The sequence below is a fragment of the Brachycentrus maculatus genome, unplaced genomic scaffold (genome assembly GCF_059751285.1).
Source record: "Brachycentrus maculatus isolate JH-2025_06_01 unplaced genomic scaffold, ASM5975128v1 h1tg000263l, whole genome shotgun sequence".
Lineage (NCBI taxonomy): Eukaryota > Metazoa > Arthropoda > Insecta > Trichoptera > Brachycentridae > Brachycentrus > Brachycentrus maculatus.
Window position 1 is genome coordinate 1,348,018 of NW_028281014.1, and position 24,830 is coordinate 1,372,847.

Genomic DNA, 24,830 nt, shown 5'->3' on the forward strand with positions numbered 1-24,830 from the left:
ATTTATTAAAAAAATTAAACAAATTTATGAGGCGAATGTTAGTGGGAAAAGAAGCCGAGGAAGACCGAGAAAAACATGGCATGATCAGGTATGCCAAATACTTGAAAGTGGTCAGGTTAGGAGTCGTAACAATCGGCGGGTATGTATGAGGAGATGCATGAACGTGGAAGAGGTGAAGAATGTTTGCAAGGACAGAGTGGTGTGGCGCTCTATTCTCTCTGCCTACCCCTGCGGGGAAGCGGCGTGATGGTTAGTTAGTTTTTTTTTTAGTTTAAATAAAAAATCTTCGTATGGAGATAAACTGATGACACGCACATTTTTAAAAAGTTTAATAATCATTTATATTTTTATAAAATAATCATTAGATAAAAAAAAGCTCTTAATCGATGTTATCAATGTAAGTCATATGTTAATTTAACTCATTTGTATGCCGACATTATCAATATACATTAAAATTAAATTAAACTATAATAATTTCGTGCGATTTTGTTTTTTTTTTTTAACTTTTAATATCAAAAGTTGTTCGAAAGATAAAGATTGGTATAAATGAAAAATAGTTACATATGTATGAAAACTTCAAAATATTTTTGTTATTTTATTGAGGGCTCTATATTATACAGTATTGTATTATATGATATATTCTATCATCCTATTATGTGCTTGTTTTATAAGCACTAGGTATTAGTTAAAATTATGGTTTAAATTACTTTTACTGACCATGATTGAAATTTCGAAAAAAGTAACAACATATCTGTAAAGTATTAAGGAAACCTCTTCCAATCACTGTCATTCAAAGATGGTTTTTTTCTCTGAAATACCATTAACAGGCTATGTTAAAATTCAATAATTGGTTCGATTAACATTTTTTACTAAAATTTGACCTTAAAATTGAATAATTATGTTCATTTATTATTTAATGACCATTTAAAATGACTTATTCCTTTATTGTCTGTCAAATATCTAAAGACCCAAATAGACGTATGAATATTGAAAAATAACGTTAAAAAAGACATTTTTTAACCACCATTTTTCTTACTTACGTAATTACACAATAGCGTGCTAACTTGAAACATATCTAAGAATATCTTCATCAATTAACAATTTGTATGTTCTAGGGAAAAATAAAACTGTTCAATATTCAATTACCCGTGCCTTTGAAAATACAAATATCTTTGTATTACATACATCCTCTTTACTTTCGCAATTATTTTACTAATTTAAAACTATTACAACCCTCGAATTGCGTGGGTGAAATTTCTAGGTAAAATACTAACAGTCATCCTATCGTTTAACCTACAAATAGAATATGCTTAATTTTTCTCTCAAAATGGGAAAAGGCCAGTTAGTGTGATATTTGATTTAACATTAATAAAATAAATTGAAAGCTCTTTTCTTCACCCGAATCTGACTATAGGAAAACCAACAAAAAAACTTTGTTTTCATTATGGATTAACACATTTATTTGATAAATAATGACCCCTTCAAAGTTCTATTAATATTATATACTTTAAAGTTATCTCTTAAATCAGTGTTCAACATGTCGTAAGACCTGTGAATACTAAGACTTTCATGTTCTTATTCAAGTTGATAGATCAAGATTAACGTTGAGTTTAAATATGTTGAGATATCAATATTATTAATACAAATTTATTTCACTTATTACTAATTCCGTGTCCGCCTCCGCCTCCGTAGTGTAATGGTCAGCACGCTCGGCTACCGTTCTGGAGGTCCCGGGTTCGATTCCCAAGGGGGGTAAAATAAATATGAGTGATTTTTTCACTGTCATATTTATTCAATATTACCCTGGACTGGTACCTGAATCGGAGGGCTGATCACCTTTCCTTCATGTGTAAACCATCAAGATGACACTGCGTTTATATGACGCAGTGCCCTATGCACCATTGGGGTGCGGATAAGGGTTTAATTATTATTATTATTATATTATTACTAATTACCTAATACTAGTATATGACAGGTTTTAAGCCTTGTACATACCCAGACTTCCATATTTTTCTTCATTTATGTTGAGATATCACTAAAAATCCTATTACGAGCTCTAACTGCCTTTTGACGAGTTTTTTTTAATTGGCTCTTATACTAAACTCGTTAAAAAGGGTGGTGATAAATTATCTAAATCCAGATTTTCATAACTCCAACCCTGATGCATTAGCCGTCATCTTAAAACATACGAACTTGAAATTAAGACTAAAAATAGTAATAACCGAAATTGTAGAAAACTTAATTACGTAATAACATTAATTACCAGTATTATTACGTTTCTAAGACAAGAAATTTTATTTTTTAATCAATGATCTTTATTTTAATCAAATTTATCTTTATTGTATTTCATATCCATATTGATCTGTCTTGTTTTAATAACTTAAAATTTTACCTTCCTTAAAAGTTTAGTCAAAAATCATCGATCAGAATATTATAAATAAAGCGTATAGAATAAAATATCTTACAAGATTAAGTTAATACAATTTTAACCTGCTCTTGAAACGAAACATATATAATTCCAGATGCCAGAGAGTTGGAATCCCGGAAATATGGATTTAGATTGCAAATGATCCTCCCAAGGATTTAAAAATATAAACCTGTGTATTTAATCAATGTCAGCGAATTTTACGGAACGTAGCGACTGGGATATTTATTGTATATAATGACTTTTGCGTGATTATGACCAGCCATTTTAGCAGAAAGTCCTTTAATCTGTTGTATCCTTATATGTTTTATGAAATTACTTAATTTATATATAAAAGACGTTTATTTATTAGTAAATGGTATTTCTCAGGGCAAAAATCACCCTTTGTCGTTTTAGGGTTATTTTTAAATTCTGTAGTTATACGAGTACATTGTTAATTCACTTTCCTTCAGTGACGCAATAACGTGCCTTTTGTACCATTCCTATAATCTTCATACTCGGTGTTCATAAAGTCCATATTGACTTGAATACTTAAGAAAAACATAATTTTGTTTATAACTTACTTACTAACTAACAATCACGACGCATCGTACCGAGTATGTTTTGGCTGTATTCGTTCAGTTCTCTCGTTCACATTTGCCATATACACTTTCTTAGTCATTCTCTCGTTATCCATTCACTTCACATGTTAATATCACATTAAAGAACTTTTCTAAATCTTTTGAATTTCTTTCAGTTATCAATTTCAAGTTTATTTTTAAGAATAACCCACAAAACCTCTATTTTAGGAATATAAATTGAGGCAAATATAAAAAAATATATCACCGAGACTATTTATAAACAAATATTTATACAAGCCACGTTGAAATTGATGGAAATCACAATCCTACGGATTAGTCTGCAACATATGTGATGTATCTCTTCACTCTTCCTTACGGACAGCCTTCTTTCTCAGTCAGCCTTTACATCTCATTGTAGCTGCCAAAGCTTATGTCTCTGATCACCTGATCCATATAGCAATCTCTTGGGCAGCCTCTATAGTTGCCGAGAAGCTCCTGATTGGCTCACACTACATTATTCCTCCTGTTCCCAACGCAGATTCAAATAAATACATATTGAATTAGCTAGAAGAAACAAAAAATCCACTAAATGAACTATAAACCTTGTACATAATAAGCAAGGTAAATAATAAATGCAAATCTTAAAAAAAAGCTTCTATGGTTGCCGCTTTCGACCAATCCCTCCGCGATTGTTTAAGCACACCCGGGTTCCTAAAATTATGGCCTATCCACTTGGATCCTTGTTGTGCAATTCAAAACAACAACAAAAAATCGTTACTTAAACTTAATTAATGAACCGATAGAGCAAATAGAGGCGTAATTATGTTTTTCGAATAATATATAAATACGTCCAAGTTACGTTTTACCCATTTAGAAGGAGGCGACGTAATAACGCGATCGCTTATATGATTGTCATTTTTATATTGAGCGCTTTATCGTGCGAGTTAATTCTCTAAACACGTCCCTATCGGCTCCCTTAACACGCGATTCCGCTGTAAAGTATTACCTAAGGTTTCTTCGTTATTATATCGTTATTGATAATCAACCGAATATCGTAGACGAATATATAAAATAACGCGATATATCAATTCGCGTTAGACTTAATGTAAAGTCGAGGCAGGTCTTCGAATGGTGACGGATCGTTGCGATAAATGCTCCATTTATAATTTTTTACCCAAAGTTTTTAACTAAATATTTCATGAAGTTATAAAATGCCATTTTGAAAAACTGAAAACTTTATTAGCCATGTGGTCACCTGTAGCGATCTACAACGTTATAAAACTCGGAAAACGGTAGGAAAATTTAATACTTAAATTAATTTAAAGGCTTCATAATTTAGATTATGAAAAAGCATATAATTTAAGAACAGAAAGTTAAAATATATTTCACTTGTTTTTTTTTAATCTGTAAATACTAAGGGAAAAAAAATCTCATCTATCTAACCTGCATTGGACGGTTCCAACATGCTCGTATGTAAATAACATACGTAAGTACTGGATAATCTATCATGGGTAGGTACTTTTGAATCATTTTAATTTCTTCTTCTGTGTATCATGCCACATCACCCTGACGTCGACTATCATTTTAGAGTAAATTTCCTTGTCTTAGGCAGCTCTAAACAGCGCCTCGACGGTCCTGATCCCCGTCCGATCTCGTATATTCCGGAGCCAGGAGATCTATCTTCTGTCCACACGTTGTCGGCCCTCTATTTTGCCTTCCCTTTTATGATTAGATGCAATATCTCGTACTTCTCTCTTCTTAGCACATACCCATAATAGAACACCTTCCGGACCTTTATATCAGTCATTAATTTAAATGTTCAAACAAAATATCTATAAATACGAAGGTAATTTAAAATTTATGAAAAAAAATTCATGTAATCTTCAATTTGAAAGGGTGTGTTTTTTTAAATAAATAATTCAGAGCAGTTAAAATAATTTTCGATAGAACATCTTAATCCTAGCGCCAACCCTTCGTTTCTTTTGTACGCACGAACAGGTAAATAATACAAAAATGCTAAGAAAGACAAATTAAGCGTTGTCAGTGTTACTTTGTAATTGAGTGAGAATACACGTTGCTAAAAGACGAAACGGAAAACTAATTTACCTATTTTATAAATAAATATAACTAAAATGATGCACACACAACAGGTTCAAAAATACAGTTCCGTGGCTTTTGACATTATTAATTTTATTATCAGGTATTATCACGTGTCATTTGATAACCATATCTTTAATTGTAATTGCAAAGTTTGGTATTGTACAATAGTTACTTGCATGCTTGATCGCATTTTTGTTGGCTTGTTTGGGTGTTCGTTTGTGGCTTAATGTGAAATGTACCATCTCAGTCCTGCTATTCACATGTCGCATTTTAATGTAAATAAAAATACTTTAAAAAAGCTATTCTTTGACAGCTATTTATTATTTTTTCTCACAATATTCATTTTGTATTGTTTGTTACCAGGGCTTTAAAGAAGAAGTTAAGATAAAATTAACCGTATAAGATCCGTCTGAAATTATTTCTGACTCTTTACACAGTTAAGTAATTGTAGTTAAGGAAGTATTCAAAATGTTCCTGAGAGTAATACGACAGTTTACGATCTGTGCGAGGCAATCAAATCAACCATATCAGAAGGGAATTGAACATGTAAATATTTGGTATGAATTTTAATATTATCTATTTTAAATATAAATTTAAATGAATATGTAAAAAGCATTCTTTACAAATAATTTCGAAAGTGTGTATACTGAAATAAATATGTTTCACCAAATATATCCGAGAATATGATTGTCCATTTTACAGCAAAAGTTTACATTAATTTGAGTTTTTGTACTACATTTGTCTGAAAATAATTGATTATTAAATGAAATATTATATAAATACACATATAAGACAAAATCAATGCATTATACGTTATAAAAAGTAGCGAAATGTAAGATAAACTAATTCAACAGTTAAGTGTTATAATATTTTTATTATTATAACTTTAATATTATTAACTTTATTATTTAAATTTAAATATTTGATAAATAACTAATTATACTCAAAAAATGTTTCAATGATCAATAAAACATTGTTAAATAAGTAGGAAAAGTTGGTTAAACAATTTTACATGAATGAAAAAAATGAGAAAAATATAAGAAATATATCTTAATAATTTAATTAAAACATTATAATAGCAACAGCAAACTGATTTTCAGACATTATTTCTTTTTTATGTTATTTTTGTTTACATTTAAATGCGTCGTTTTAACTATCATAAAGATTTTAACTTTATGTTTAAATATATTAAATATATTATATTGATGTTTAAATATATTAAAAATTCGTTCATCATTACCCCATTGTACTAATATGACGTCTTTATTTGAAAAAAAAAATACAATGCGTCCTAAGATCATCTCATTAAATTTTTTTCGCGAGATGTGTAAAGTCCGATTACCTTTTATCAAAATAATAAACAATCCATGTATACAGTTATTATACATATAATTAAAGGTTTTGTGAATGACTTGCTAAATTTGGTGGATGGAGACATCACTTTTGTACAGTAGGGTAAACATTGTAATATTTTTAGTCGGGTTGTGATACCGTGGTAATGTCGTGAACTTCTAGTCAGGGGTCCATGATTTCACCCCCACTTTACCACATCTTGATTCCTGTTTTCAAGTACTAATCGATTGGGTTTAATTGAAATTGGTATTTGAAATTTAAATATTCATGTTTTTCGTGAAGAATAAAAATATATTTATTTACACATAAGAAATCGATATGTGAGGATGCATTGAATAAACTTTAATGTTAAAAAATAAAATTCTACACTCTTTTTCTTGTTTTTATGTGTATATAAAAATATATTTATTTACAAAAAATTTAAATTACCAAATTTTATTAGACATCATGTAACAATGTTAAAAATATTTTTTTTAAATATGTTACATAATATGTTCATTAAACATAGAAAATCACAATTAATTTATAGGTAAGGATTTTTTATTTATTACTTTACACACTTGTCAATAATCTTAATTCATGATTTTTTTTAGTTTATGACCTTTTCAAGGGAAAAATTTACGGAAACCATGACATATGTATATTTATTTTCATGACATGCTCTATGTGTCATGTTAACACGGTATTTTCATTTAGGAATTTTGTACATACCTACCTGTTTTCTTTATTAGAAATTATGATTCCATTATGTATATACAATGCCATATCACAATTTTTCAAATCCTAAAATGTTTTATAGGATCTGATCTCATCGTGAAGACAAGTTTGCAATACTTTGTTCAACTCCACGCTTTTTTTCTTATTAAACACTGAAAGTATAATTTATTTCGACTCTTGTTAAACCATGGTCTTTATCAATTAATAAGTTTGACTTGAGTTTGACTCTATAACCAGCAATGTTTCACTAATGTGGACTTATTACTTACAAATTTTGTGAAAAAAGAATCCAAAAGTCCTATCATTTCAGATCGTTATGCTCCAACACTATTAAATCATGAAGGATTTTAATAACGCCTGAAAACATGTGTGAAGATTTGTCAAACTTTTCTTTAAAAAAAAACTTTTTCAGAAGTTTATGCAGTAGAGCGTGATAATTTCGGTAGGGAATTTCTGATTTTATTTGATAATACGCCTCCTTAAACTTTTATAAAATATTTCTTCGATATCCTACTTTTTTAATACTTTTCCTAATTATGTTCTTTCTATCATCTTACTTCGAGTTTCGCATTAGTTATGACTAATTTTAATGAGCTTATACATTTTTTATATAACTGTCAACAAAATGTTCAAATGTCTGATTGTATTAATACTTTCATGAAAATAAATATTACAGATCGATATAAACGTCGGTAATTATTATAATCACTTTTACTGAATAATTCTGCAAAAATAATCTTTGAATCTCGTTTGAATTGTGATTTTTTTTAACGAAAAACATAATTATTTTTTTAAATAGGTACAGTAAAACATGTTGTCAGTCATGTAAAATCTTATGATTTATGACCATTTAAGGGTCTTCTAACGCACACTAACAGGAAATTGGCACATACATACAATGCAAAACGTTATTTTTTTTATGAATTCTCAATTAATCACAAAAAAACATTAAACATTGTATAACTATCAAAACTATTTGTTGGAAAAATTACCACAAATCTTATACTAATTATATTAAAATTTAAACCGGTTTCGAATGAAACAGCTTCCTTAAGGACTAATTAATTGTCTTGAGGAAGAAGATGTTTACCTCGAAACTAATCGAAATTATAATTAAGTTATCATTATTTACAAACACTAACTTTATAACAAAGATATATTGGAAACCATAAAATGGAATATCACAAAATAAATGTTTCAAATATATATTACGATACACATTTACACGTTTATATCTAGTACATTTTTTGGTTGTGGAAAATAATTTTTCTTTTGCTTTGGTGTCGGGTCGTTAGATATTCTTTTTTTTTAGTTCATGAAATATTGACATTCTTCGTGCAATTTCGTAAATATTTATATTTTGACATCTCAACAAAGATGAAAAATATTATGGAAGTCTGGGTATTTACGAAGCTTACAACCCGCGATTGGATGGTTTAAGTGACCACTTAATTAATTCACGTCTACTATTCACCATTCTACCATGGTGTCAGTCGTAAGCCCTGAAAACACTCAGACCTAGAATAATGAAGTCTGGGTGGGAATTCACAGTGTTTATGACCTGTCCTAGGCTGGTTACAAACCAACCTATGATAAGTCATAAGCTAGTTATAAATTAGCCTAAGACAGGTCAGAAGCCCTGTAAATACCCAGTCTTTCATTTTCTTCTTCGTCTATGTTGAGATGTCAAAATGTTAAAATAACTCCTATGTAGAGAAACCCAGATTTGTGCACAAGGGTTTGATCTCACCCAAAAATGTGTCTAAAACTTCCAGCTCATATTGTGTTTCGGGTATCGGTTCTTTAGGTAAACTTAATTTATAATTCTTAGGAAATTAGCACATAAATACCGTAAGAGCGCTTATGCACTACAAGAAATTGTACTGTACGGGAGTCCGGTTAAAATGAAAAAACGGATGATTGGCTTGACCACATCGCTCACTCCTTTCAAGAACGTCATAAATCAAAAAACTTTATTTTTCATGAAAACGTTTTTAATGTTTAAAAATATAATACAAAGTATTAAAAATAAATATCAAGCCACTTATTGAACTTTTTACCGTGTAACAGATCTTTTTAAGTAAAACCTGAAGGTTTTTTCTGCATTTGAAAAATATTTAGTATATTTTAAAAAATAATTAAACAATACCTTCTCTTCAAAATACAAAAATGACACTTTCTGCCCTGTAGGGGGTAAATATTAAGTTTAAAATATGCCGCTTTTGCTGGGATATAGGACATTTTCTGGGCATTCCGAAAACATGCACAACTCAAAATTGTCGATTTTTGATTTATGACGTTCTTGAAAGGAGTGAGCGACATGTCCGATTTTCTCCGGATCGGTGCGCGTGAACTCGATCACGCTAAACTGTTGTAGTTGCTTTTATTTGAAAAAAAATCGGATAGCCGGACAGTAAAAATCCGTGTAGTGCACAAGCGCCCTAAAATGTATAAATTTATGTTCAAATTTCTTTACGCGAGTCTTTCGCATATTTGTATGTATATTTTTTAAATGGGAAATAATATGTTTTGTATTGGGGGTCGGGTCCTTAGGCGCCTCGCGGACGAGGATGACGAGCTCTCGGAGGTGCAGCCGGACGCGGTGCCACCGGAGGTGCGCGAGTGGCTGGCGTCCACCTTCACGCGCCAGCTGGCCACCACGCGCCGCAAGGCGGACGAGAAGCCCAAGTTCCGCTCCGTGGCGCACGCCATCCGCGCCGGCATCTTCGTGGACCGCATCTACCGGCGCGTCTCAAACTCCGCCATGATGCAGTTCCCACCCGACGTCGTCAAGGTCCTTAAGGTGCGCGTGTGAAAATGGCCTTAACAACATTATACGTAATACAATAACATAATAAAAAAATCTTTAGTAAGCGTATATTACATGTAATACAAACTATTTTTTACGCTTAATTTACATCATATATCGCTCACTCCTTTTTTTTTCCTTACCGGCACCCGATGTTGCATAGGGCACTGCATCATATAAACGTAGTGTTTTCTTGATCGTTGACACACTAAGGAAAGGTGATCAGCCCTCCGCTTCCAGTACCAGTCCAGGGTAATATTGAATAAATATTGGAGTGAAAAAATTACTAATATTTATTTGACCCCCTTAGGAATCAAACCCGGGAACTCCAGTACGGTAGCCGAGAAGTCACTTTAAATTTTAGCACTCTCAAATGGGAAAATAAACCCTCATCAGAATGCCCAGAAAGTCACTGTGAGTTTTCTATGAAAGATACTTTAATCTGCAAAACTTGACTTTTAAAGTATACAATTTCGCCAGCGATTCATACTTTTCATTTTTGCTATACAATAACAGTTATATATAATAACAATAACACAATTGATGCTTTAATTAAAGCCAGTTAATACAAATAACATTGCGTGAGAACTTTGTAAGTTCTCTAAGGGTTGAAGCACCCCATTAATACTTGAAGTTTATTTGACCCGGTGAGCAAGTTACAGAACCGTCTTAATTACAAAATGTTATGACATAATTATCGGGATATCATAACATCTGTAGTAATTGTATAATAATACCTCTTGTGTAAGCCTATTTTACCTTTGTGCTTTCAGACCCTGGATGACTGGTCGTTTGATGTGTTCGCCTTGAGCGAGGCGGCCAACAGCCAGCCAGTGAAGTTCCTAGGATATGATTTACTTAATCGCTACGGGATCATACACAAATTCAAGGTAATTTACATATCACTCAGTCCTTTCAAGAATGTCATAAATCAAAAATCGACAATTTTCAGTTTCGCATGTTTTCAGAATGCCCAAAAAACGTACTATATCCCAGCAAAAGAGGCATATTTTTAACTTAATATTTACCCGCTACAGGGCAGAAGGTGTTGTTTTTGCATTTTGAAGAAAAGGTAATGTTTAAATATATTTTTAAATGTTCTAAATATTTTTCAAATGGAGAATAATCCTTCAGGTTTTACCTAAAAACATCTGTTCAACAGTAAAAAGTTCAATATGTGGCTTGATATTTATTTGTAATACATTGTATTATATTTTTAAACTTTAAAAACGTTCTCCTGAAAAATCGAGTTTTTTTATTTATAACGTTCTTGAAAGGAGTGAGCGATTTGTGTCGCCTACTTTTAAATTCCGCCAGACCCAATATTATAATATTTAAAAATAAATACTCTATCGAAATGCCAATTGTGGGTTTTATTGTTTAAAATATTTATACACTTGAAAACCCTGCTAAAAAATACTTAACAACAACGTTGTATTTCAAATTCCAAAATAAGTATGGAACTTGCCTTCTGACCCATATCGGCCAACAAGAGAGCGGGGATAGGTCAAAATTAAGATGACGTCACTATCGGTTTGTGTCTCTTGATTTTTTTTTAAATACTAAAAAAATTCTTTAAAAAATGGAAAAATTCTCTATTTCATAATATTTTATCTAAAGATGGACAAATCTTTGAAACATAAATGTTACCCGGAGAATTTCGCAATTTTGTAAAATCGACTTACATGGATCTGACGGATTTTGAAAGTAGGCGACACATATTATATATACTTCAGACTTATCATGATTTATCCTGAATCGCCATACAAATCCTTTCATTTTTTATTTTAATAATCTACATTTAGAAACGTCACTATCCATTTTAAAATTTTATTTTCACAAATCCTTGAGATGACTACATTCTTAACAAAAATAAGTTATTATCGTAGTTAATACGGAATTATAAAATAAATTGATGGGAATCAATATTGAAATGAGTACTTTATTTTCTTTTTCACTAAAATTCCCTCTTTAAAGTTCAAGTTTCTTGAATAAACAAGTATTTTCACGGGAAAAAGAAAAATGTGAAAAGAAAATATTTGATGTTATAAAGCAAACATTTCTTTCCTCGCTTCTTTTCATCGTTTGTATATTATGTATATACAGTATTTCCTCGCATAACGTATTCGATTCGTTCCAGGAGCAAGTTCGTTGTGTGAAACGCGTTTTCTCGTAATAAAACATGTTTAAAAATTCGTTCTGTACCATAAAATATGGTAGTAAGTATTTTTTTTTTTTAAATACTTCCGTCGATTTTTTAATTAGTCTTAGATTGAGGGGAGTCTACCAAGGCTTGAAGGATCAAATCCTCTTGTTCCATCCTTTGCTTCTTGAATTCTGGCTTCTTGAGGGGCCTTTCTATGGTTGTCTGTTTCTCCCTCTTCCTTAACACCTGCCGGAAATAACGTGCAAGGGTGTCATTGTAGAGATCGTTGATCTGTTTAGTCTCAGCTGAGTTTGGAAAGTAAGTGTTAGTAATCTCATGAATCTCTTTCTTTGAACCAGGATGTCCTTGATACCAGAAGCTGAGATTGGTTGATTCGAATGCTCCTCTTCGTTATCGGATGAAGCTTCCCTTTAAGCTTTATCATGTGACTGGACTAGGAGTGCTTGGAGCTCTTCAGTTGTCAGCTCTTGTTAGTCTTCAATAAACTCTTCCACATTCTCCTTCTATGCCTCCAATTCCAACTTTTGGGCCACCATGATGATGTTCTTCACCACTTCTGTATCCTCGGCTGCTTTTTCCTAGATCCAGTAAGGAACAAGTATATTCCGTATAAGTCGTATGTAAGTCAAGTGCATTGGCTGCTGACAACCTTGGAATGATCAAGAGACATGATGAAATACGATACAGTCCGTTGTGAGAAGCGAGGTTCGTTGTAAGAGTCGCGTAATGGACGAACAAAACGTTCGCTGTGCGCAGCGTTTGTTATGCGAGGCATCACCCTATTTGTAATATAAAAATTAAGTAGCATTAAGAATTTCTTTGAGAGCTGCTGCCGTGTTTAAAAAGGATTATGAGGGTGAAATTTTAAATTAGATCAAAAGGACTTGAGTAAATAATAATGGAAATTTTAATCAATTGGTAATATAACGTTTTATAAAATTATTTTCTCAATTTCAGTGATACCTGACAGCGTTCTTAACCATCATTGTTAAATAAACTCAAACCACGTTCAAAATATTGTATAAAAATTTTGTAAAAAATATTGTATTGTAGATGTCGCCAAAGAAGTAGTACACGTCAGATCATTTCAATTGAAGGCGAAATATAACTTGGAAACCGCAGTTTGGGTATCGTGGTCGTCAGTCATGAGTAGAATAGTGAACATTACACGTGTATAAAATGATCACTTTATTCAGCTTTTAACAGGTCGTAATCCCTGTGAACACCCAGACCATATTCTTCTTTGTATTTGTTAAAATATCAATAAAAAAATTCAATTGACTTAATATCGTACGTCAAATATTTAATAGGTTTTCAAAAATATCTTCATATTATCACAAATTTCAGTATTACGTTTGAATATCGTAATTAACCTAATATTTTGGATTAATATTTTAATATGTAAACAAAAATTAAATTGATTAAGAGATTCCACGTTAGCTTTCCAGGGTTTTTAATGGCAACCCTAGTCTTTACAAATATGATCAAAGAAAAATGTTAGTTTTCATGTCACTTGCTTATCGTTACTCGTATATATGAGATACCACTAACTTTATATTTATTTTTATGTGGAATGAAATTTTCTAAGAATTTACGCCATTAAAATTGTAATCTATGTAGACCATGGTTTATTATGTTTTACCTATGTTTAAAATACCAATATAATTAACTAATGGAGTTAAAGAGTACATATCGCTCACTCCTTTCAAGAACGTCATAAATCAAAATACTTGATTTTTCAGGAGAACGTTTTTAAAGTTTAAAAATATAACACAATGTATTAAAAATAAATATCAAGCCACTTTTTAAACTTTTTACTGTGCAACAGATCTTTCTAGGTAAAACCTGAAGGTATTTTCTTCATTCGAAAAATATTTAGTATATTTAAAAAAATAATTAAAACAATACCTTTTCTTCAAAATGCAAAAACAACATTTTCTACCCTGTAGCGGGGAAATATTAAGTTAAAAATATGGCTCTTTTTCTGAGATATAGTACATTTTTTGGGGGTTCCGAAAACATGCACAACTGAAAATTGACGATTTTTGATTTATGACGTTCTTGAAAGGAGTGAGCGATATAGTTCTTTATAAACCAGATGTAAACATCAATGATTATGAATTTTCAAACAATGATAATTATTCGTTTATTTATTCATTTAAACTCTCGATTATGATATAAAATTCAATGTACAATATTTAACATCGTTTCAATCACAACTCGAATATTAAATGACCGAACAATTAATTCATATTAAATTTCGGGGAATCGCAAATAGTATTACAAAATATAAACCAATTATCCGATGCATTACGCAATATTTACTTGAATTACAAATGTAATACTACGATATAAAGCAAACTGCTGATTTACGAAAGCCGGAATTATTATTTTGATTTTGGGCACTGAAACCCTTGGGGAAGGTTTGCAATCGATTTAAGCATATTTTCATACTACGCTATTTGACTTGAAAACTCACCCTGTAGTTTATTTGGAGAAACATCAGTTTGTCTTTCATATAATACAGCTGCACAATTTTGGACTAACTTAAACCCTTGGCTGGCATCTATTTTTGTATTTTTATTAAAACTTATATCCAATAAATGATAATAATGTATTTGATATACTCCTTTTCGTAAAATGTGAATGAAACGTGAAAAGTGATTTTTTTGTTTGTTCCGATTTTTTTCGAACCAAATATCAAAATTGTTTTTTAGCTTCATAATTGATTTTTGTCAACAACTAGACTATTGGCATGTAAAATTACGCGGTGGTTATTTGAACAAAGAAAACGCCCTAAATTATTTTTAGGCTCCTAACCAAAAACGAGTTAAAAATATTATAATACGGTAGATACGTCTTAACGCGAAACTAAATAGGGTAATATTATAATATATTACAATTCTTTAATGTATTACAAAAAAAATTAATAATAATAATAAAACCCTTATCCGCACCCCAATGGTGCATAGGGCACTGCGTCATATAAACGCAGTGTTATCTTGATCGTTTTACACATGAAGGAAAGGTGATCAGCCCTCCGCTTCAGGTACCAGTCAAGGGTAATATTGAATAAATATTACAGTGAAAAAATCACTCATATTTATTTTACCCCCCATGGGAATCGTACCCGGGACCTCCAGAACGGTAGCCGAGCGTGCTGACCATTACACTACAGAGACGGCCAAAATAATAATTGGTTTTGAAAATCATTTCCTGCTCCTGAAACATGTCAGTATAATACATATTTTGATTCCGAAATGTAGATATAATTTTTTTTCAAATAATTTTCTCCTTTTCACATCTACGAGTAAATGTTTAAAGAATATTTAATGATACATCACTCACTCCTTTCAATAACGTCATACATAATTTATATATCACTCAGTCCTTTCAAGAACGTCATATATCAAAAATCAATTTTCAGTTGTGCATGTTTTCGGAATGCCCAAAAAATGTACTATATCCCAGCAAAAGCGGCATATTTTTAACTTAATATTTACCCGCTACAGGGCAGCGAGTGGTGTTTTTTGCATTTTTAAGAAAAGGTATTGTTTAATTATTTTTAAATATACAAAGTATTTTTCAAATGGGGAAAAAACATTCAGGTTTTACCTTAAAAGATTTGATGCATATTAAAAAGTTCAATATGTGGCTTGATATTTATTTTTAATACATTTCATTATATTTTTAAACTTTAAAAACGATCTCCTGAAAAATCAAGTTTTTTGATTTATGACGTTATTGAAAGCAGTAAGCGATATGTAACTAATGCATTTGTACACTTAAAAAAAATTAGACATCATTTGTTTATCTCGAACAAGATAATTATTATGATTAATCATACAATAAAATTACATCTCATTTGAGAATCATATCAAATTGTCTCCTCGTTCCTATTTTATCTTCCCATTTTGATGTTATTATATTTACGCATTCCTTTTATAGCCTCTTCCCACTACGCTGGTTTTACAAGTACAGTAATATGCAAGTTACCGGTCTTTACTGTGCATAAAATGTCATAATGGCATAAAATTTAATGGTTTTCTGTATAAAAGCACATTTGTCAAATTGATTCCTCGTGGAAAATATCCGGTGTTGTCAGTTTTTATTAGCGGCATTAATTAATGGTGAATAAATATAAAACGATGACAATATAGGAAAATATAGGGACAAGACATTACACGCAAGGGTGGGATACTTCATATTAATTTTTTATTGCATCGCATGGCTAACCTGGGTAATAATCTCCATTCTAAGTTGGAGGAAATTTTTATTTTCAATATGCCTTTCTGAACTTCAGTTTTCTCCCTGGCGTTTTTAAATATACCTAGCGGTATCGATAATAAATATTTGTAAGTAGAAAATAAAATTTCTCTTTTGAATAAATTCTAGAGTTACAACGGATAAGTGGATAGCCATCGGCAAATTCTGTTCTTTCCGACTGATATCCGGATTTACAGACTACGGAAATAGATAAATAAAATAATGACAAAATCTTGTATTCTCTTGTCATTACAACCTGGAAAATATATTACGATACTTACACATACGAGTATAAGTTCGACACACATTCCTTCATATAAAGAACGAAAGATGTTTCATCTCAAGTTGACACACCTAACACACATAAAACTAGTTATCACTGCATATATTTATGTTTAAATGATGTTTAACAATTTTCATTTGGGTGTATTTTTTTAATACTACATTCGAATGATTTTTACTCTGCCAACTTTACGTTTTATTTACATTTCTTTTGTATGACAACTATATTTTACCACCTAGTGGACTAATAGAGTCCAAATATAAATACGGTGGACTATATTAGACCACCATATTTATTTGTGGACTATATTAGTACAGCAGAATTATACTACAGTCATACTATTGATTGCTATATTAATCACCTGGTGGACTAATATGGTCCACATATAAATATGGTGGACTATATTAGACCACCATATTTTTGTGTGTACTTAAGTAAATAGAATTATACTGTAGTAATACTATTGATTACTATATTTAATCACCTGGTGGACTAATATAGTGCACATATAAATATGGTGGACTATATTAGACCACTATATTTATGTGTGTACTTAAGTAAAGTATAATTATACTTTAATAATACTATTGATTACTATATTTAATTGCCTGGTGGACTTATATAGTCCACATATAAATATGGTGGACATTAGATCACCATATTTATGTGTGTACTTAACTACAGTAGAATTATACTATAGTAATACTATTGATTGCTATATTAATCACCTGGTGGACTAATATAGTCCACATATAAATATGGTGGACATTAGATCACCATATTTATGTGTGTACTTTATGTGTGTACTTTATGTGTGTACAGTAGAATTATACTATAGTAATACTATTGATTACTATATTTAATCACCTGGTGGACTAATATAGTCCACATATAAATATGGTGGACCATATTAGACCACTATATTTATGTGTGCACTTAAGTAAAGTATAATTATACTTTGGTAATACTATTGATTACTACATTTAATTGCCTGGTGGACTAATATAGTCCACATATAAATATGGTGGACATTAGATCACCATATTTATGTGTGTACTTTATGTGTGTACTTTATGTGTGTACAGTAGAATTATACTATAGTAATACTATTGATTACTATATTTAATCACCTGGTGGACTAATATAGTCCACATATAAATATGGTGGACCATATTAGACCACTATATTTATGTGTGCACTTAAGTAAAGTATAATTATACTTTGGTAATACTATTGATTACTACATTTAATTGCCTGGTGGACTAATATAGTCCACATATGAATATGGTAAACATTAGACCACCATATTTATAAGTGCGCTATATTAGTAAAGTAAGATTTTACTAAATCTTTGGTTTGCCCAATTTTTACCAGGTGCCTCCCTCAACTCTGGAGACCTTCTTAACAAGGATAGAGGAAGGATATTGTCGCCACAGGAATCCTTATCACAACAATCTCCACGCGGCAGACGTTGCTCAAACCGTTCACTACATGCTTTGCCAAACTGGACTTATGGTATGTCAATCTTCTTTTTCTTCTCTAAGATTTATAACTTCTAATCGCCAACCGTCGACGTGGAGACAGATGGAGGAGACCTTCGTCCGGAAATGGACTGAAGAAGAATAAGAGAAGAAGAATCGCTAACGACATGAAACAGTTGCTCCACTTCAAAACCCATCCAGCTTCTGAAGTTCCGCTACCATAAAATCCTTATTCTTCCTATTCTTCGCATTTGTTCCACCTTAGTTTTACATATTACTTACTAACTAACCATCACGCCACTTCGCCGCAGAGGTAGGAAGAGAGAATAGAACGCTACATTAATCTGTCTTTGCAAACGATTTTCGCCTCTTCCACGTTCATGTAACTCCTCACGCCTGTGGATTATTCCAACTCCTAACAACATCATTGATCTCACATATCGCTCACTCCTTTCAAGAACGTCATAAATCAAAAATCGTCCGTTTTCAGTTGTGCATGTTTTCGGAATGCCCAGAAAATGTACTATATCCCAGCAAACGCGACATATTTTAAACTTTATATTTACCCGCTACAGGCCAGAATGTGTTGTTTTTGCATTTTGAGGAAAAGGTATTGTTTAATTGTTTTTTTTTTAAATAAACTAAATATTTTTCAAATGGAGAACCTAAAAAGATCTGTTGCAGAGTAAAAAGTTCAATAAGTGGCTTGATATTTATTTTTAATACATTGTTTTATATTTTAAAACATCAAAAACGTACTCCTGAAAAATCAAGTTTTTTGATTTATGACGTTCTTGAAAGGAGTGAGCGATATGTCATTTATCCTGGTATTTCTGATTCTATCTCGTTTTGTAAATTTTCATAAAATACTAGCTCATTATACAAATCCAACACAAAGTAGTGTCAACATTTTGCTTTATTCGAAATTAATGTCATTTAAATGTTTAAATATAGATTTTTAAACCTTATATTTGATAAATATAATTTTATAATATTATTATATTGGTGAATGGTTGTCATACTCGTACAATGGCTGCTGAAATTGAAATAGCACGAAGTATTCTCCGAGGTCTAAGAAATTGAATAGAGTCGGGATGATATTTGCAAATTGAAATTCTTATTATTGAAATCCGATATTTCTTAACGGTTATCCTTTATTCATCATACTTTTATTCAAAAAAGACGACTAAATCCTTAGTTACTTATCCTACATCCTCTCTTATTCCATTTCTAAATTTAATCATGACCATCGCACTTTAAACATATAAAATAACAAAAACTATCCAGTAATTAGTAATTAGGTATTACTGAGATATTGACAAAAACAAATCCAAAAATAGGACCTTCTATGAAATGTCAACGCAAAAAATAACCATGTTTTCATTTATTAAGACAGATTTATTTTTTTATGTTTTTTTTACAAAGTAAATTTTCTTCTTTCTTGGTGTAGGCCTTATATATTGAAAGCTGTCCCACCGCATGCCCAGATCTGATACAGAAGCATCTAGGCTTCCTAACAGATCTGCTCTTGCAAAGCAATTTTTTTAAAAACCAAGTTACGAAATTTATTGAAAATGTGAAACGATATGAAATTGTATCCCGATTTTACTGTGAATTTACATTTGAGAGCTTTCAATATACCTGTCACTGCCAATCTAAATAAATAAAAGATTGTAAGTCCATCACCAAATTTTCTAGAAGCACCCCAGTGTAGGCAGTGAAAGGGATTAGTGTTTAGTTCAATTAGTCAGCTAGATCCGATTCGGCGTTAACCGGTACACAGACGCCCACAACCCCGACCAGCACAGCAGACAGACAAGAAACAGTGCAAAGACGTTTACAGAGGTTTGGTGTAGGTCTTGTGGTCTGTTTTTAAGAGGTATTGTCCTTCTGCGATGTTGATTCCAAGCTGTCAATCCATCTCTTTGGTGATCTGCCCGGGAGACGCCTCCCGGGCAGATCACCAAAGGGATGGATTAACAGACCTTGGGGTTGGCCGTGCCGTGCAATGTAGGGAAAGTCTGGATGGTTCCATTCTCCTCACATGCGCATACCATTGTCTTCTTCGTTGTCTTCCCCACCTAAAACCATCCCTCGTGATTCTCCCGGGCAGATCACCAAAGGGATGGATTAACAGACCTTGGGGTTGGCCGTGCAGTGCAATGTAGGGAAAGTCTGGATAGTTCCATTCTCCTCACATGCGCATACCATTGTCTTCTTCGTTGTCTTCCCCGCCTAAAACCAACCCTCTTGATTCTCTTATCCTGGTGTCCCTTATGCTATCTCATAGACTCTTGCCAGATTAGCTCCTTAGACTCTTCATTTCTGACACACGTTTTTTAGTACCTGCAGTAAATTATCATTTTAACTTTATACAATTTTGACATCATTAACTAATTTTTCAATTTTAATATATGATGACCCTTAAATTTTCATGTGTTAATAACATGTTTTATAAACATTCATATTTGTCATATGTATATCTACAAATATATGTGTATATTGTCATCTAAAACTATAAAAAATGTTATAAAATGACACAATTGAAGACATTTTAGTATATTGTTTTGCAATCCAAACAATTAAGTAAAAAGATACTTTGGCATTTCGTTTTACTTTCTAGTAATATTATAGAATCATTTTAATTGAATCCATAAAATAACACAGATGAAGAAAAATAAGAAAGTATGAGTATTTACAGGGCTTACGACTTTGCATAGGCTGGTTTGAGTGATTATTTTATACACGTGTAACATAATTGACAACCGCACTACTCGAATTCAGGAAGTTGTATTTTTAAAGAAGTGTGATTGTCAATCACGAAGAGAATGGTTATTTTTACAGGTGCATAAAGTTTTTACTTAAACCAGCCTTTGACAGGTCGTATACCCAGTAAATACATCGCTATACCCAGTTTTATATTATTCTTCATCTTGAGATATCAATATATTATAAATAACTCCTAAGTAGACAAGCCCAGACTCGTTAACGCATATTTGGAATATTATTTTTTGACATCTCATCAAAGATGAAGAAGAATATGGAAGTCTGGGCATTTACGGGGCTGACGACCGTCATAGGCTGGTTTAAGTGATCACTTGACACACGTGTAACATTCACCAATTCTACCCATTGTTGACAACCACACTACTCAAATTCTTGGAAGTTCTATATAAATGAACCAATTTAGAAACCTTGTTCTTGAATCACTAGAACTTCACTAGAGACATCTATTGGTGAGATGTAAAGAATCTTTTTATTAAGCAGAAACTCTTATATTAGTATGTGAGATCCGAATCCTGGATTATAATCACACACATGAGAAACGCCAGAAAATACCATTTTCATTTTTATTATTAAGCTTATAATTTGACCAGATAATTTATTTACAACATTTTGAGTGTGTCCAAATACTTGTTCACAAAATCTGGATTATCTCCAATTACAGGAGTTATTTTCATATTATTTTTTGACATCTCATCAAAGATGAAGAAGAATATGGAAGTCTGGGCATTTACTGGGAATATATTAATGAAATAATTTTTCTTAATGATATTTTTCTGAATGCGGTGAAATTTTACATTAAATATCATTTTCACATTATATTTTTATTTATTTATGTATATAACCGTAATTACTTTAAACACCTTTGTATTAATCAAAGGAACGTCTTTAAAGGGAAGTATTATAGAACAATATACAGACCTTACTACTGAAATGCAAAAAGATTTTTCGAGCAATAGAATTTTCAGAGAACGAGGAATAATATTTTCAGAATTTTCAGTTTATTCATTACAAAGAACAAAGTTGGCTAACCTTTCCTTGAAAAACTTCTTTTGTTGGATTTTTTTATATTTCCCTTTTCTCTTTATAATTTAGTCCCTTTAAAAATAACTTTAGGCTATTATTATTACACTTTTAAAGTTTCATTATTAAGTGGACCCTATCATATTTTAATTTTTTTTTAATTAAATAGACTGCAGTAAAAAAATAATTGTTAAGGTTCCTTATGTTATTTTTATCATGAATATATATATATATATATTATATATATATATATATATATATATATATATATATATATATATATATATATATATATATATATATATATATATATATATATATATATATATATATATATATATATATATATATATATATATATATATATATATATATATATATATATATATATATGTATATATATATATATATATATATATATATATGTGTGTTTATATTAATAAATAAATATATATATAAAATTATGTACCAGATTGTAATATTTAAAAAAATATATTCCAAAAGTATTTCTTTCGTGTATTATTAAAGTTCTCAAGCTCTTAAAAAAACACCCTGTACACGAGTGGACAGGAGTACAGACTAGCTCGGCTGTCCCAACTTAATAAAACACAGTAAGGGACATTTTTTTGCAGTACGTTTTTCTTGCATTTTTGGACTTCAAAAATGCAAAAAAAACGTAACACAAAAAAATGTCCCTTACTGTGTTTTGAATTTGGACAGCCGAGCTGTTTCGGACTGCCCAAAATAGGGTTACATTCTCACAAATCAACGTCGATGTCTGTGAAATGGTCGAAGAAAATGGTTTAAATCTCAATGAACATGCTCACAACCCTTTTGAAGCACTGTCGATGATTTGTTTTCAGAATTGGTTGACAGATTTGGAGATATTCGCAACGCTTGTGGCGGCCATCATCCACGACTTCGAGCACACTGGAACCACTAATAACTTCCACGTCATGTCCGGCTCGGATACAGCTCTCCTTTATAACGACAGAGCTGTTTTAGAAAACCATCACATCAGTGCGTCATTCAGGTATGATATTCTGTAACGTTTTTACTTGAGGCCCAATATTGGTAACATTTGACGTTTCCATGGTGTAATAGGGCGATTGTCCACTACCCTGAATTTGACCGTCCGGCAGTCCGGTTTTGAAAAATGAAAGCGAATACGACAGTTTAGCGTGATCGAATTTACGCGCAACGTGTTCACGCACCGATCAAGAGCTCTGATCTGAAGAAAGATGGACAAAAGCACAAGCCAATCCAAGCCAAGCCAAAACGCAAACTGACGTGCTGCACAGTAAAATTACACGGAATTCCGGGTAGTGGACAAGCGCCCTTAGCGTGTTTAGCTACAGTGCTGGACAACTTGGACCCACAAGATTTTTTCTTCCTTGAGTTTCCATTAAGGGGAACTTGCAATCAGTATGCGGTCTGCAGCACTAGTAACCGGTCGTCGGCGTCGTCTCTGCACACGATTTAAAAAAATGTATTTTTAAGAACACATATTGATATTTTTAATCATTTTTTTTCATGTATTTATTTTGAAGAAAAACTTATTTTTTCAAAACAAAAACAGTGTTTTCAAAAAAAATAATTACGTCAAATGTTTTCTAACCCTTATCCACACCCAACGGCGCATAGGGCACTACATCGTATTGACGCAGTGTTATCTCTATCGTTACTTACATGAAGGTAATGTGATCACTCCTGCGCTTTTGGGACCAGTCTAGGGTATAAACTTTATAAAATTTAACAACTTCATTTTAACTACTTTTTTATTATTAGTAACCTAACCTACCGGTCTTGACAAGAACCTTGTCATCATCGGGGTTTATTAAATTGTAAAACATTAAAATACTCATAATTAATTACATTCCGTTACCAAAAAACTCCGTAAAAAATCCTAAATGTTGTTTTTATTATTTTAATGAGCATTTTAATGTTTTTAATGTTTTAGAATTTAATAAACCCTGATGATGACAAGGTTCTTGTCGAAACCGGTAGGTTAAAGTGTACTCATAATAATAATAAAGTGGTTAAAACAAAGTTATTTAATTTTATTTAAAAAAATAATAATTAATATTTTCACTGGGTAATGAATGGTAAAGGGAAATCAGTAGGTGTAGAAAAGCATCCATCAGGTGTTTTCTTTGGTCTTGAAGCTTTAAAAAAAACATCAGTAAGATTTCAACTACCATGCCTAACTGATAATAGATAAACAGTGTACAATTTGAACGTGGGTCGAGTGGACTATTACGTATCGGAGAGAGCTTTGAAATCTAAATAGCTTTCATTAAAAAGCTCTTTCGAGAAAAGGGGGTGGCATGGGCGGCTTGAAAAGTCTTAAAACCAACGCTTTTAATAAGTATCTGCCTCTCCATACCTCGTATCCCATTCTAGAAAGATAATTTTTGAAGACATAGCGTACAGGGTGAGGTATAATAACGAGCAATTTTGAAAAAGAAAGTATTATGGTAAACATATTTCGATTTATTATACCTTATGTCCGCCATTATATTTTATGTCCGCCTCCGTAGTGTAATGGTCAGCACGGTCGGCTACCGTTCTGGAGGTCCCGGGTACGATTCCCGAAGGGGGGTAAAATAAATATAAGTGATTTTCTCACTGCAAATTTATTCAATATTACCATGGACTGGTACCTGAAGCGGAGGGCTGATCACCTTTCCTTCATGTGTAAACGATCAAGATAACACTGCGTTTATATGACACAGTGCCCTATGCACCATTGGGGTGTGGATAAGGGTTTTATTATTTTATTATTATTATTTCGATTTAACTGTGACCAAATTTGATCGTTTACGAAAAGTAAATTCACACAATCAACTTTTTTTAAACATC

At 31.6% G+C, this 24,830-nt stretch overlaps 1 protein-coding gene across 3 annotated transcripts in view; it reads left to right on the top strand.

Moving 5' to 3' along the window:
• LOC148305716 (dual specificity calcium/calmodulin-dependent 3',5'-cyclic nucleotide phosphodiesterase 1A-like) overlaps positions 1-24,830 on the top strand; it is a 356,882-nt gene that overhangs the window by 319,708 nt on the left and 12,344 nt on the right. For all 3 annotated transcript variants that reach the window (XM_088266283.1, XM_088266281.1, XM_088266282.1), the window contains exons 7-10: positions 9,709-9,958; positions 10,738-10,854; positions 18,055-18,195; positions 22,832-23,001. In XM_088266283.1, the coding sequence (XP_088122409.1) occupies positions 9,709-9,958; positions 10,738-10,854; positions 18,055-18,195; positions 22,832-23,001 (678 nt within the window). The remainder of the gene's footprint in view (positions 1-9,708; positions 9,959-10,737; positions 10,855-18,054; positions 18,196-22,831; positions 23,002-24,830) is intronic.